The 16,476-nt window shown below is 36.8% G+C and overlaps 1 protein-coding gene across 1 annotated transcript in view; it reads left to right on the plus strand.

Annotated features, from left to right (window-relative positions):
* The window catches only part of PTPRG (protein tyrosine phosphatase, receptor type G), a 650,284-nt gene that overhangs the window by 447,568 nt on the left and 186,240 nt on the right, over positions 1-16,476 (plus strand). The window contains exons 5-6 of the mRNA XM_023529707.1: positions 3,716-3,854; positions 6,019-6,161. Coding sequence (XP_023385475.1) covers positions 3,716-3,854; positions 6,019-6,161 — 282 coding nt within the window. The remainder of the gene's footprint in view (positions 1-3,715; positions 3,855-6,018; positions 6,162-16,476) is intronic.

A 16,476-nucleotide genomic window follows, 5' to 3' on the forward strand; every position in this document is an offset into this window, starting at 1 on the left:
TGATTTTTAATTCTTGCTGTTGCCTTTTTAGTCACCATCTTTATCTCATCCTGTTTACATACATTTCATCTTTTCTCATTCTGTATTTTTTCCTATGGGCTCTTCCACTCTGTTAAAGATGCCCAATAGTATCCTGGAAATGCCTAGTGAATTATCAGCACATTGCCTTTCCTCTGAGTTATCTGCATGACCTTTCCCTACTTAATTCATCATGAATTTTTTTAGGCTATGTATGTGTGTGTGTTGAGGGGTGGTACCTATTAAGGAAATATAAGTTTTTGGAGAGGAAATTAAAATATAGCGCTTTCTAAGTCACCAAAGAGGTACTGTTGGATTTTCCACTCTTGTGTTGGGATCATTTCCTCTTGCCACCCTCATCACAGAGATGTGAGAGCTGTCTAACATCAAACAGTAGAAAGTCTACCTTCAAGAAAATGTCTCCTCTCGCCCATTGTCTGTATTACTTTAGCGTTCATTTAATATATGACTCACTTGACCATGAACCATTTATTGCCTTATACTTTTTGTGATACATTTCTCTATGATTCAACTTTGGCAGTCAAAAAAAAATATTAACTTGGTCTCATTATTAATATTTTAGTCTTCCCAAGCACAAACTGTGTTTTCATCTGTCATAGTGCCTTATACATAATAGGCATTAAGCAAAATTTTTTGCCTTTTGAAAGGAAGCATGGTGATTAAGACCTTGAATAGGATTGAAAAGATAAGGTTCCTATCCCAACCCCACCCTCCTTCATTAAAAACTTTGTAAATTCAGAAATCCTTGGGTTCTTTGGATGTAAAATGAGGATCATGGTTTTACCCACCTCAGTCAGTGTTCCGGAATGGTAGTACAGTACCTGGCATACAGTAGGTACTCACTACATGTTTGAAAAATAACATTAATATAAATGTGGAAGGCTTCAGTTTTCAGATTTGTTGTTTTCTCTTCATCCTATTTAACACAGAGAGTGATACAAATTGGAAACTAAGCATATACAAGATTTTCAAATCAAATTGCAACTATAGTCATTTTAAAGATAAGGCAGGAGAAAGGGAAGCTAAGTAGACATTTTGTTGTGGCTCTGTGTATGTCATGTTAGTACTCAACAACAGTAGAGCATTGAGAGCCGTCAACCCTATGCTCATAGTACCTATTTCATCTCCTTCTCATTACTTGGCAATGTTGCCATTCATTCAGGCATTTTCCATATCTGTATTTTAGCACATGCTTCCGGACCAGTGATGGGGCTTTTTCTCCATATAAAATTGTTTCCAAACATCAGGTTATGTGCTATTATGTTCTATATTATCTATCACCTTAATCGGGCTAGAGAAATGCCTGGAGATTTTTCCATTCCAGCTATTTCACAAGGTAGAATTGAATGATCCATCTAGGCTTGTGACTCTTGCTCAAGGGTTTGAAAGATATTTTCAAACTGGTCCCTTGATTGCACCTGGTGCACAACAGTCTACCAGTGGTTTTATAGTTGAGTTTCATGTAGTTTGTTTCTGTTGTTGGGGAGACTTACATATCTCATGGCACTCTGCTTGGTGGAGGGATGTCCATTTATACAAAGTTGATCCAGCTTTCCTTTCCTTGTAAAGAGGGTCCTGGTTTGAACTGATACACACAGCCTTATGCTATATAGTTTTGTTGAAGAACCAAACTGTTCTAACCTCAAACATATTTAGAAAAAACTTGTTAACGTTAAATATCATTCCTCACTGAAAGGAAGCAGAGCTCACTCAAGAAATGACCAATTTTAAGACTGGAGCAGGGAAAATAAAAGATGAGTGCAAAACATCTGTGTCAGCTAATAAGGAGGTATTTAAAAATAAAAAATCGTGGGAACATGGCAGAATGACAGAGGAACCTGTTTGAAGAATCTGTTATTGGTCACATCTGAAACAGTTTGAGCATCAAAATAAATACCGGTAGTAATGGATTATAAGCCACTGAATATAGTAAAAGCAAAAATAAGTGAATCCTTATTGATATGAATGAATGAATGAATGAATGAATGAATGAATGAATGAACGAACGAACGAACGAACGAGAAAACAAACTAGAGAAAGGAAGGCTATTTCTTACACTTAGAATGCCATTAATGAATATAGAAGAATGGCAGAGTTAGAAAATCATCAATGGGTACTAAAACTAATGGATGAATGTTAGATGAGGCACAAGATATTTATATATTAAAATATCTCCCTGCAAAGTACTTTTTAATTACAAAAGGAAAATTAATAACTTTATAGTAGAGAAGCCTAGCAGACATCACCATAACCATGTGATCAAGTTAAACATTCCTCTTGTTTGTATAAACCCACTGAATGTGCTTCCTGATGTGTACTGTGAAGACAAAATATTGATACTGTGGTAACCTGCTCAGAATGCACCATCTTAATCTAATCATGAGAAACCATGAGGCAGACCCCAAGTCTACATAATAACAGGGGTGTACACTTCACACTACCACAGTAAAAGAAGAAAGAAAGTCGAAGGAAGACTGACTGTTCCAGATGAAAGTTGAGTGTGGAAGGTGTCAGGGTAGAGACATGACAACTAAGTGCAAAGTTTGATCATAGATTAGATTCCTGGACTGAGAACAAAATAATAATCTCTGATGGACTTATTTGGGAACTAGCCAAAATTTGAAAATGCGCTGTAAATGGTATTGTATCAAAGTAAAATTTGCTGATTTTAATAATTATATTGTGGTTGTATAAGAAAATATTCTTAGAAAAGATACACTTAAGTATTTATAGGTAAAGGGGCATATTTTGTCCCACTCACCACCAAATGATTCAGAAAAAAAAAAAATTGCATGTGGGAAGAGAGAGAGAGAATGTCAATGGAGTAAAATGTAAATAATTGGTGGTGGTAGGTGAATGCTACATGGGACAGGTAATAGGTCTCTTTATCGCTGGGTTTTCCAGCTCTTTTCTTCAGGTGATGTTTCTTCAGGAGGATTGCTATACCATAAGTGTCACTTAGATTCACATTATTAGAAAGAACATACTTTGGGGAATGCTGAAGGGAAGGCTCTGAGTATGGTTCTTGACAGCAGATACAGAAGGTTTATGGGCTACTCAAGATATTTAATAGCCACCACAACACCTTCCAAAGATGGTTTTGGAAAATAGGTTTTCAGCCTCTGCCCAAATCTGTCTCATCAACAATAACACTAATATAACTTAAAGTCCAATTTACTCAGCAAAACTCCATCTACTTATTTACTCTCATTTAAGATAGCTTCAAAAGTTAACGTAATTCAGTAGACAATTTGGGAAAAATAGCAAGGAAAATTGGCATTTCGGACCTATGTTGATTGTTCTCTCTGTAAGACATTTTGTTATCCTGATGGGTGGAGGCATGACTCAAAGACATTTTCTAAAAATGAATTTTCTCACCCAGTTGTAAATGAAAATGCCCTTGAAGAGGCCTTAAAGTGTTTTGTATCACACACTATTCAGGTGATGCATTAATGTCGCCCTTGCCTGTGCACTGAAGAATATGAAAACATCCTGTGAACTTACTTAATTTCAGGACCCGAGTTTTAAAAGGCAAGTGTAGTTTTCTGAATATACTTGTGTAGAGTTTCTTTCTTCGGTTAGGAACAATGTACCCAAAGCAGTTCACCCAGTGTTAAACTTTTAATCTGCACCTCATCGAATGGATTTTGCTGATGTAAATTCATGATGTCTACAGCTGTCCAAATCTAAAGGCAACAAACACATTTGTAAGAAGCTGCCAGATTCAGTTGGAATTCCCAGTCTGAGAAGAGTAATTTCCTTTAAGAAAGAGAATCCTAGTAAAGAATCTACCCATCCTTCTTCCATCCACTTGGGTACCTGAGTTTTCCTAGAAAGTGTCCTGACTTGGGTTCCCGATTTCACCCTTCGGAAAAGAAATATCACCTTATTCTTAACATCATGGTTAATTCATTCTACCTCCTCCCCCATTTATTTATTTATTTATTTTTATTTTTTTAAATTAATTTTTATTATAGTAAGTTTCAAGTGCACAATTTAACAGTAAGGCATATATATGTTACATATATATAATATATATTGCATTGCGTGTTCACCACCCATAGTTAGATTTCTTTCTGTTACCACATATTTGACCCCTTTTACCCTGTCTACCTCCCCCCACCCGGTAACCACTAGTCCATTGTCCATGTCCATGAGTCTTTGCTTGTTCTGTTTGTTTGTTGCTTTTAGGTTAATATCCCACATATAAGTGATAGCATGTGGTTTTCAACTTTTTCTGTCTGGCTTATTTTGCTTAGCATGGTTATCTCAAGGTCCATCCACATTGTCCCAAACGGCAGTATTTCATCTCTTCTTATGGCCTAGTAATATTCCATTGTATATATGTACCACAGCTTCTTCATCCAATCATCTGTTGTAGGACACTTCAGTTACTTTCATGTCCTGGCTACCATGAATAATGCTACTATGAACATCAGTGTGCAAATATCTTTTTCAAATATAGATTTTCGAGTCTTTAGGGTAAATACCCAGGAAAGGGATTGCTGGATCATTTGGTAGATCAATTCTTAGTTTTTTTGAGGAACCTCCATACTGTTTTCCATAGTGGCTATATCATTTTACCTTTGACCCATACTCAGCTAGTCTCTGTGACTTTGTTTTCCCTGCTGGGAATTTATCATTCAGTACCAAATCTTCAAACTCCATCTGAGGTGTGGTTGTTTAATCTTTTTCAGAAAAAAGCATCATATCATTTGGAAAGTAGGAAAAAAAAGATCATGGAAAAGCTAATGATATAGGAGATTTGACTTTCTGTAAGGAATAGGTTTAGTCTAGAAGATTGAGGGAAATCCTATTATTAGGAATTTTAAGATGTCTATCACGTGTTAAGTTTACAGTATGATGATGAGGATGTTGGTGGTGGTGGTGGTGGTAGTTTGTTGAGCACCGATGAGGTCTAAGCGTGGTGCTACACGCTATAGACTACACTCACTTGTTTGGTCCCCATACCCACCCTACCAAGGGTTGATATTTGATTCTATACTTGAGGAAGTCGATGGTCAGAAATGAGCTTGCTTACCTGAGTTCTCACATGTGAGTAAATGAGGAAGCTGGAAAAAGAACCCAGATCTATTAATTTTATCATATACATGGTTTCAGGAGAATACTCTATGGTCCATTTTTGTTCTCTGAAATTATATGAAGTATCAAGGAGTGTTCAAGCATTAAAACTGTATAATGATTTTAAGTTGATTTATCTGTGTTCTGCTTTTTGAATAAGGAATTCTAGCCAAATGGAAGAGAAGGTAGTTAATGTTGGGATGAGAGCACCTGGATTTTATACTCTTCTTCTGATGTTTAATTTTAGCCAAATTAACATTAACTTTCTGAAGTACTATTTCCTCATCTATAACTCAGTGTAGTAATTTTTGCTGTATCATCACAGGGGTTGTTAGATGGATTAAGTGAAATAATGTATGCGATGGCTTTGTTCAAACTGTGAAATGTAAGGCATTATTATTGTCATTACCATTTTATTTCTTTGTGAATTCAGTGAAATATTCCATTTAAGCTATTTCTCAAAGCTACTGAGCGACCCCTTCAAATTCTCATCATTAGAATGGGTGGCGTTTATAAAGTTGTGCCCATTTCAGCTTTTATAGTTTTAACATGTAGACTGACTCTTACAGGCTTAGCTCTCTACTTCAAGGTGTTTAACTCCACTAAAATTTTGCTTCTTAACAGGGAACTTTTCACTAAGACATGAGTATTAGGTAATAAGGAGGTGTCAGTATTATTTATTTTGGGTGACAAGAAGGCATTGTCGTTAATGAGATGTGTGCTTTAGTGACGCCTGCTAAAGTATTTAGAAGTAAAATGATATGATTATGATACGATGTCTGGGGTTTGCTCTTAAATACTTTAGCAAAGAAAAAATGGATGGATGAATACATTTGGCAAAATCTTAGTAACTGGGGAATCTGGGTTCACTGTACTATTCTCTCTACTTTTGAGTAGGTGTGTGTAAAAATTTTCATAATATATTTTTAATTGTTCTTTTACAGATGCAGATTTTCTTTTACAATCCAGATGACTTTGACAGCTTTCAAACTGCAATTTCTGAAAACAGAATAATTGGAGCCATGGCCATATTTTTTCAAGTAAGTTATCAGTGGCCCAAGTACTTCAACCAGAGAGTTCTCTCAGTATTTATTTTTAATTCACTGAATTGTTCTATGTTTAATGAATGCATCTGTTTTCTACTTCACACCTGTCTAAATGAAAGATATTTCATATTGTCTAATGTGTGATTTAAAATGTAAATAAGTATGTTTAGAAACATAATGAAAAATTTTGCATGAATTATTCTGATTTTATTGCTACTTGACTGGTGCACAGATTGAAGAACACATTTATCATCTAAGTTACTTTACTGCTGAAGCATTTTGAACAGGTTCCTTCAGCATATTAAGAGGCTGATGTAAAAAAAAAAAAAAGATGGTTTTCTTTGGAGCAACTTTAAAATTTGACATTACTTGCAAGTAGATTAATAAATAGCATCAGTCACTTCTCTAAAGAGACCCTTTTTCCCTCCCGGAAATCTCCATGGTAACTAAAGTTTTTATTGAGACCATTTCCAAGTCAGTACATTTATGATTTCCCATCCTTTCCCTCTCTCTTTTTTAATGTGTTTGCATTAATGAGTGTTCCTGGCTCATTGGTTGACTCCGTACCTAGAAGCCAAACCTTGTTAATGCTCTCTGTACTTTTTAACAAGTCGCATCAAATTAGTGTCGATCATCAGGTGTCTTGACCAAGTAGCCTAGAAGAGATCTGGTGCTTCTTTATGTGGCAGGTAACCTAAGAAGTAGGTATGTGACTTGTCTCTCAGTCTTAAAATTTGCCTTAGATTCAGGTGTTCCTTTTACCGGTGAGTCATTGTTGGAAAATGACGTCTTTCTGACAACTCAAAGGAACATGAAAGACATCATCAAACCTTCTCCAACATAGGCCTTTAGCCTCTGCCTTTTGGGCAAGCTCCTTTGTCCTCGAGATGAAGCCATTTTTATTTGAAGTATGTTATTTTCACTGCCCTTTTGAGTGGGTGACACATGATGGATGATTCTCTCTACTGTTTATCTCTCCCTCTTAACTACCCTGTCTCCCTTTCCTTTTCTTGGATAAAGGCTCAATTGGGAGATTATGTGTGAAAAATTGAAAAGCCTAATACTCTTCCCAAACATCAAAAGCAGTGAGAATGGTAGTCATCGGTATTGGTTATGGCACTGGTTTCAGTCTGTGAGTTCTGACCTTCTACTGGGTCCTGACCAGCATTTTTAAAATATTGAATTAGAATACAAAAAGAAAATCAGAAAATATCAGTGTATAACAATATTTTTGTAGAACTTTTCTTTAGTTATTCATACACAGAAAGACATACTGTATATATATACTGGGGCCTGTTATAACATGTATTTCTTTTTGTGGGTCATGGTCTGAGATTTTGGAAGTCATCTGTTTATGCTATATGTTGCGCTCATGTCCCCATTGTTCCTTTTATTCCCACACACATCTCTTTTCCCTGATGACTTTCATGAACCACAGAAAAGTATAGTGTTTTAAGAGCTTGTTCGCTAGATTAAAAAATATTTGCTTTTAAATCCCACCTGGTCTTCTTAACATAATGATGTCATTATTTAAACTTTCCAGCCTCAGTATCTATCTGAAATAGGGATAGCAACTGCTACATTATCAATATTATAGTAGTCGTTAAATGAAGTCCCTGGTATCGGTCCTGACACATGGTAGACACTTGGTAAATGCCAAATAATATGTATCCCTATCCATCCACTTCTGTTGCTATGGGATGGAACTCTCCTCCCCGCCCCCGCCACCACCACCATCACCGCCCGGAGTACCTGTCTTCTTTGCATCAACAAAAGCCTGTTCTGGCACCGTACCCTTGGCAGCTCGCTTGGGTTCTGTCTGAACCCCTTCTGCTTCTGAACCGTGATTGGTTTGCTTTTGGCAATGCTGGGGTCACCTGAACCATTCTTAAACAATGCCCACTTACATGTTTAATGCCTCATTTTCTCTTTTTGTCCTCTTGCCATCCTACTTTCATGTAGCTGACCTCTGTTCCTATAGTCCTGCCATCAAATCTAACCCCTTCTCTGCCATGCCCACGCATGCCCAACCCAACCAGGTCCTAATTTATGGGTCACCTTTTTCATAGGAAAATAAATTTTAAAAATATTTTTATGAGTACTGGAAGGACTAGTTCACAGCATGCTCTACCGAAAGGCTTTCTGTTTTTCCAGCTCTATAAACTCTTGTTAAATATAAGACCAATTAGAGTCTTAGGCAAGCGAGGCATGTTGGTGTACAAACTAGCAAAACACCTCAGTGAAATCTAGATTTTGAATTTTTAAAAGATTTCTGGTACATGACTATCAGCTCACATACAAAGAAATGTAATGTGTATTTCATCTGGTAAGCTCTTCTCTAAATTTGGGCTTGCTATCCTCTAGACACAAAATAGAGGGTAGATAAAATAAAATAGAACAGAACTTTTTTTAGATAGTGGGTGTGTTGAGCTGCTCCTTTGTTTTCTTTGTAAGTTCACATATGCGCTTATATATATTTGAGTTCACACTGTGGCATGCAATGGAAAGGAAAATTTTATTATTGTTATTTTAATTTGGAAGTCTAGTTAGGGCCCATATTTTGAGATCTTTGTATTTTGAATCTTACTATATGTATGTTAAATTTGAGAGTTTGATATTTCTCCCCCGAGTAGTCAGTTAAATCTTGATATACATTTCCAAATTCAAACCTGGCATCTTACATTTCGGTACTGAAGAAGTATTTACATCCTTTCGGCACTGATTCCATGCTGGAAATGCTACCAGTTGCCCCATTAAATATAATAAATGTATTCAGCTCATGTCTATTAGGACCCCGCAGTCCACGTGATAATGGCTAGGAAGAGGGGAGTGGAGAAGCTCTTCCGCTTGTGAAGGGGCTGTGCTCAGAACTGCTGCTCATAAACCCACATATTCATTATCTGGAGGGACATGATGTGAATGTGCCATGAGCTCATGTCTGGGCAAGGCTAAGCCTCACGTAGATGTTGTGGCCCTGATGCTGACTTACTCCATGCACTAGAATAATTTCCTTACACTCTCAGTTTTCCATTATCTTTGTTTCCTTTTTCTTTCTCATCATTTGCCTCTGATTACAGGTAATTTCAGCCCTTTCGCTGCCTTTGTTGTGGTTAGTTATGATGAAGTTCATGTTTCTAAAACTGAAACAAGCACAAACCCAGGGGGCACATGGGTGACCTAGAAACCATATGTTGTTGGTCTAGACTAGAGGCTGCTTGCAGGTGGTCCTGTTGTGGCTCACTGGCATGATTGTTGAACTCACATAGTGTTTACAATTCTTTTCTTTAGTTAAATATGGAAGATTTTACGTAAGGGGTCCAGATGATGTAGCAGTAATCAGGATCTGAGTTAGGGCTGTCTGTCTACTTTGGAGGGGGTTTGCATTCCTGTTGCAGCATGGTCTTCGGGCAATGTTTTGTGTTTTTTTTTTTGCCTTCACGTCAACATGATCCCAACCTAGACCCCAGTAACTTTGAGTGGTAGCTGAAATCTTTTTGGTTACAGAGTTGAAGGTCAGTGTCAGTGCTGAAAGATAGTGAGCTAGGTCTTTCCTGAGTGTTTTGTGTGAACACCAGTGAAGGAAGGAAAGACCACCTCCATGTGTGGAAGATAGCGAACCATGGCAGCCATACATGGTTCTGTGCATTTGGGCCCACACAAGCTATAGGAGGTGCATTCACTTCACAGCCACGGCTGATTGAAATATTTATTACAACTTTTCAAAACATGTTAATGTGTCTGGAGGAAGGAACACCTGATTCCTAGTTTACAGACACCTTTGGACCAGCAGCCCTCTGGCAGGTATAGGGGAAAGGGTGAAGTTTGATTTTAAAGGATTTTCAAATAAATCCTTTAATTACGATAGGAAATGTAGATATTTGTTATTAGACCACTAAACGGGATAATTAAATGCTTGTTCAGCTAATTTATATAAGTACAAAAATTGAAACAATTATTTTTTGTTCGTTATAGTAGATCCTCCACTGTTCTTTACTGTTAGACTGATTTCCTATAAAAATGTAAAATAACAAAAGTCATTAAATTGTTCTTTTAAAGTATTTTATTCGATAATAATACGCTACATGGGTTATCTGTTTAATGTATTAAAAAAATATAAAACTTATGTTTACAGGAAATTTGAAATGACAGTGGAATGATTAGGCAATTTGTAGAAGGATACTTTGCTTTAAAAATAACTGAAAAAAAAAGATTTAATTATTTCTGATTTCAATTTATGGATTAAAGAATACCCAAAATTCAGAGTGAGTTTACCTTTAACTAGGCCTGTATTGTTTCAGACCAAGAATCTTCCATCATCACTCTCTGAATGGGGTCCTGATTGGTTTTGTTTTTCAACCTTTTCTTCACCATTCCTCATGAATACTTCTCTCCATTTTTTCTACCAGAATTGAAATATCTTCTAACCAAACAACCATCTTAATGTTATAGAAGTTTGGTGACCCCAAACTTTTTGTAGTTTTGATTATTATGATTTTATGGATATGATTGTCGTGTTTTTTCAAGGAGCATCTGATTATCACTGAATTTATGATTTGGAGGAGAATGTCTTATTCATTTTGACTCAGTTGCCATTGTTATTTGAATACCTGAAATGTGTATATCCTGATGCCATTAAACTTTGGGATGATAAATGCACAATTCTTTAAGAATGTCTACGTTTAGAAACTTTACTTTTGTGATTTTTTTTTTCCAGCTTTCTCGTTAGACGTATTTGGGTGTAATCGCTTCTGAATATTTGCATCAGACACAAAGATATAAAATTTTTTATCACATCTGCATCCGGAGGCCCAGTCAATGGCGTATTTCTTATATAGTTAAGAAATAAATAAATTGCATTCTGATTTCTTTCTTTTTGACAACCTATCTTCAACAACTCTACTGAGGTTTCTTCATTAAATGTTAGCAGTTTTACTTCTGGGAGAGTTTGAGCCCCTTTGTACCAGTATTTTTTTTTTTTTAAATTTAAATTTCTACCCAGAATCTAACTGTAGGCATTTGGTGTTCCCTAAGATCTGTGCTGCTCAATCACTTGCCCCCTCTTCATTTCTGCCCTTATAGTTGAAAGCAAACTTAAAAACTGAAATGTTTTGCAGGTTGCTACCCCATTCTTTATATCGTGTTGGTGGAACAGACTGCTTAATTATTTTTCTCCATCTGGAGAGGCTTAGTAATTAAATGGAATGGCAGCACCTGGGATTATTTATAGACACTGAGAAAGCAGGAGGAGTTCTTGATGACTCATTCATCCAGGGCTGGCTAGGAAGTCTTTCTCTCCACTTCCCTGCATTTCACCTTCCCACCTCCTCCCCTCAAAGGTACATGTGATTTTTCCTTTCTTTAACCCCCTCTTTCTCTTAGCCTTCCATCCTACATTAAAGCTATAATTTGCTTTCTCTTGCCTTTGTACTGTAAAATCATTAAGGACTGGCCGTCTTACTCATCACTGCATCTCTTATAAGTGGCTATCTCTGGGGCTTGGTTGTGCAAATACTTAACTGAAGTCAGTGGAAAGATATTAAGGCTCTGTGGTCTTGATTTGAAAGGAAGAACCTGATAGTCTGTCAGCGAAGGAGTATTAGAAACAGGTACTAGTATAGGACCTGAGAATACTAGAATATAAATTCTTCAAAGTTGAGGTCCATGTCTTGTTCCTCTTCTCTTTGTATCCCACCGCCAGCTTCTCTCTAGACCTCACATGTGTGTCTTAACCTGAATTATGGCTCAGGAAATATGTATTGAGTAGGACTGAGTTATAAGAAACCTCTCTGTGTGCTTACCACAATATTAATGATTTGGATTTTAGAAAAGCATGTGTCTAGCTGGATATGTAAACTTCATCTAAGAAAGATGGTTATATCAGAAGTATAAGATTCTTGAGATGGTCAAAGAAGGACATTAAACTGAAGCTTGTGAGTCTGTTGATTCATTGAGGATAACTTTCTGACAGGGCTCCACTGAGTCTAACATGCTTTTAAAGGGCTGTATTTTCATTTATACCTGTAGCTCTGAAAACAACAGCAACAAGACTTTGAAAATCTTAAAGTAGTAGTGCTTTCAGAGGCCTTAACAAAGTGTTTTATTGCCAAGAATATCTGGATATATCTGTGTCTGTGAATGTTTTAGTAAAGTTTCTCACCAAAATGCTTTTATCTTAGTAGATGGTGGATGAAGAGACTTTTTTGGATTATTTGGCTATTTTTTCTTCTGACTTATCTCTGTCTCTATTATATCCTTCCTAGGGTCTATCTGTGATAGTTGATAGGTTAGTTTCTGTGTGTTTCAGCACACCTGTATGTATGTTTCTTGATTATTCTTGCCCTTGCTATTCTTTGCATGTCTGTTTTCCTTCCTCTCTCCCCCTTTCTCTCCTTCAGATCCTCTAAGTGAACAAAATTTAATGTTTTCTCATTTATTTTTTATGCTCTCCTTTGCTAACTCATTTGCTCATCCTGCAGTATTCATTAAGCACCTTCTCTGTACCGTTCCCCATGAACATTACAAATGTATCCTCAGAACTGTAGCCTGCCCTCAAAGGTTTTGGGAATGGTAAGTTTTGAAAAGGGTTGGCCTTTGAATGTTTTCCTTCCGTAGTAGTAGTGTTTTGTCATTGGGAGATAGGAGAAGATGGAGCAGGTCAGGTAGATGAAATATCAAGAAACATACAAAAATTTTAGCATGTATATAATTTTAAAATGATAAATATTTCATTTTGAGTGTATGAAGTTTCTATTTGTGACTTTTCGAATTGGACTCTCCTTTCTCTATTTTTTTCTTTCTTCCCTTTTACTTATCGTGACCTAAATTAATCTTGTTATTGTTTTAAACATCCCAAGGAATCTTTTTTTTTTTTATGAAAAATACATTTGCTATCATTGATGTAGATCTTTTTATTTTATTTTATTTTTTTACTTTTGACTGGTCTTACTGGCAATGTGAAACAAGGGCTCCTACTCCATAGGAAGGAAGAAAGGGAGGGAAGAGATAGGAGGGAAGGAAGAAAAAAGAAATAGTAATTATACTCATCTGCCAAACACCCACCAAAAAGCCCCTGTAACGATTTTTGAGTTGGAGATCACATGAGTTTGTACCAGGGAGTGGTGGTAGGTTGTTAAAACTTCCTTCTTATACTGCTTTTCAGGATAATTGCAGTAAACTAATATGATTCTTAATTTATTCCCTTCCAGTTGCTGCTGTTTGAATATCATCCTCCTCACATTTTCCACATCCTTGGTTTCATCCAGTTATAAGTTTAATTCTTTCACTACATTACCTAGAAGTGTAATTTCAGAATGTTTTGAGTTGATTAAGAAGACTTTTTTCCATACACACACAAAAATTAAAATACATATGTTCCAATTAAACTATTTTAACAGCCAATTGATTTCATACAACTTACCATTAAGCGAAGGTCAGAGTCATTTTTAATGTTCAGATGCAATTTTGGAACAGATTTGTGGATGTACAACATTGAATTTATAGGCTATCAGGTGTTTTCAGTACATCTCCTGTCTGGAAATGGCCTGTAATTCAAATTTCCTCTTAGTGGACATTACAGAAGACTATGTAATAATTGGCAATGCATTACATAATTAGGAGACTTTGAGTTCTTTGAACGTGACCACGTGAACATCTTCTTTAATTAAATCATTGCACTTCAAGGACGGTAACTAAGTACTTTGCCTTAGTACATCACTAAACGACAGTTTAGAACCTATCATTTTAGTTTAGAATTTAATTGTTACAGTCTCAGAGAAAATATTAGGAAGTCTAAATCTCCCTAAAAGGACAGATGAGAGACCTGTCATTTTATAAGAACTTCTGAGAGGTTAAGTGGTTGATCATGATCCTATAGGTCTTTGGAATCTACCAGGCCAAGAATTCTGGTTCCGTGACTTCCAATCCAGTTGTCTTGTTTTTCCTGGCCATGGTCTCCCTGGAGTGTAATCAAGTAGATGCTTTAGCTGATTAGACCTCCTGGGAGAAGGCTATACATAAAGCACTTTACATCCCAAGATGAGAAGCAACTGGCAACTCTCCTCTCCCCACCCTTCATCCCTCCTTCAGATGAACTAGTTGAAAAGGTCCTTCTGAATAGAATACAAATACTGCTCATAAAAGTTAATAATCATTGTGTACTTAATTTACGTAAAATGCTAAAATGAAGTCCCTGCATTAAGTATGATCTAATTTAATCTTCGCTGAGAACCTCTCAAGATATTATGTCCATTTTACAGGTGCAGAAGCTGAGGCATGGAGCTTTTTTAAAATATGAATTCCTCAAGATTACATGGGCCAATAAATGTTGCAGCCAGTATTTCAGCAGCAAGAATATATCTCGAGGGTCTATGTTCTTAGATGAGTACTGAATCAGAAAAGTTGAGTATTCTATTAAAGAAGAGTGAGAGCGAAGTCTCTTTCGCTAGTCCAGTTATTATCATGTATATGTAAGTGCTTTAGGGACTTCGTCGATTATGCTGGTACCAGAAGCGCTATTTCCTTAAAACTTAAAATTGTGTTCTTATTCTTTTTGTCAATTATGCTGGTACCAGAAGCACTATTTCCTTATAACTTAAAATTGTGTTCTTATTCTTTTTGCCCATAATTAAATCCTTTGATCCTATTCTAAGTTCTTTTCAGCTCTGTACCTGTAATTATTTTGTAGATTTGAATAGTTTTTTTTTTCCTTTTGCTTCCCCTTTTTTATGAAAAGGCTATAAAGAGTATTGAATAAATGGTGTGGTTAGGTAACAATAGTGAGTGAATGGGGTAAAGATTTAAACAATCATTTATTAACCTTTTTAATGGCAGTAGTTCTTAGGGAGAGGAAGAGGGAGGGGACAGAGGATTTTACCCCACTAGGGGACATGCAGCCATGTCTGAAGACACTTGGTAAATACGCTGGATGGCAGTGAAGACACTTGGTAAAGACATGGGGTGGCATCTAGTGGGTAGAAACTAGAAATGTTGTACAACATTCTATAATAAGCAGGACAGTCCCCCAGGACAAAAAATTATCTGGCTCAAAATGTCAGTGCTGAGGTTGAGAAATGCTGCTTTATGGTTATCAGCTGTTCGAGCCCACTATAATATCTTAATCTCAGTAAACTGGGGGAGGAGGGCAGTGAGAGCTATTTGGGTTATTCACAGGCTGATAGGAATAACTACTACTAATAATAACTAACAATCCCGGGCCTATAAAGTCCCCTAATCCCTGGCCAATCGACGTTTCGTCAACTGGATTCTAAGATAAGGCATAAAGATTCACATGCAATTTAAATGGATGTCTCTAACAGTTGTGTAGAGGATAATTTGGAAGAGGAGAAAAATGAGGGGTGGCGATATAGAACGATTCAGAGCTCAAAACCCATTTAGAATTCTGGTTCAGTATCTCTACCAAGAAGGGTAGATTAGCACAATAGGAGCAATACCAACTAGAGCAATAACAGGTTCAAGACATATTTGGCAAGTAAAATCAGCAGAACTTGGTGACTGATTGGATATGGGATGTAAGAGAAAAGCAGCAGCCCAGGATGACGAGGTGGATGTGAGCAATGAAATAAAGACCACGGGAGCAAAGGCTACTCCGGAGGTAATGCGTATGAGAAGCCGGCAAAACTTCTAAATGTTCTGTAGACATTTGGACGTGTGAATATAAAGCTCAGGGGAAAAGTCAGGACTAGAAAAGAATATGTAGAAATCATTAGTGCGTATGCATGTGTCAGCTGAGATTAGGAGAGCTTTTGAGATCAAACAAAAGGTGTTGAGGGTGAGAAGAGAAGAGGATTGAGTCTGGAACATTCTAGAAGAGCAATATTAATTCAGTGGTACAGTGGAGAGCTCAGCGCTGACCTTGGCCTTTTTTCTAGGTATTCTAGCTTCGTCTCGGCCCTTTTAAAGAGCCTTATATGGTGTTTGTTCCAAGACACTGCAGTGATTTGTGAAACAAGCACCAATTTAGTAGAACATTCACTTAGACATGAAGTAAACAAAGGTAAGAGTATGTGCAAATGTCTTTGAACTCGAAATCAGTGGCAGCTGCTTAGAAAAACTCAAAGATCAATGAAATTCCCTTTAGCAGTTGTAGGAGAATTTGACCCCCAAATCTCAGCTCTGTGCTGTTCCCAGGACAAGAATTTAAAGTTATCAATGCAGGTTTTATTTTAGAGGTTTGTTATTGTCTCTTTCCAAATCTTTTTTCTCTCTGGCCGTCTAGGTGTTGTGTCAGAGAATGATTAACCATCTTTAACTGCACGAATCCTGACGCTACTCACTTTGGGTGCTGCTGTAC

Source organism: Pteropus vampyrus, unplaced genomic scaffold, assembly GCF_000151845.1.
Source record: "Pteropus vampyrus isolate Shadow unplaced genomic scaffold, Pvam_2.0 Scaffold41, whole genome shotgun sequence".
NCBI classification, from domain to species: domain Eukaryota; kingdom Metazoa; phylum Chordata; class Mammalia; order Chiroptera; family Pteropodidae; genus Pteropus; species Pteropus vampyrus.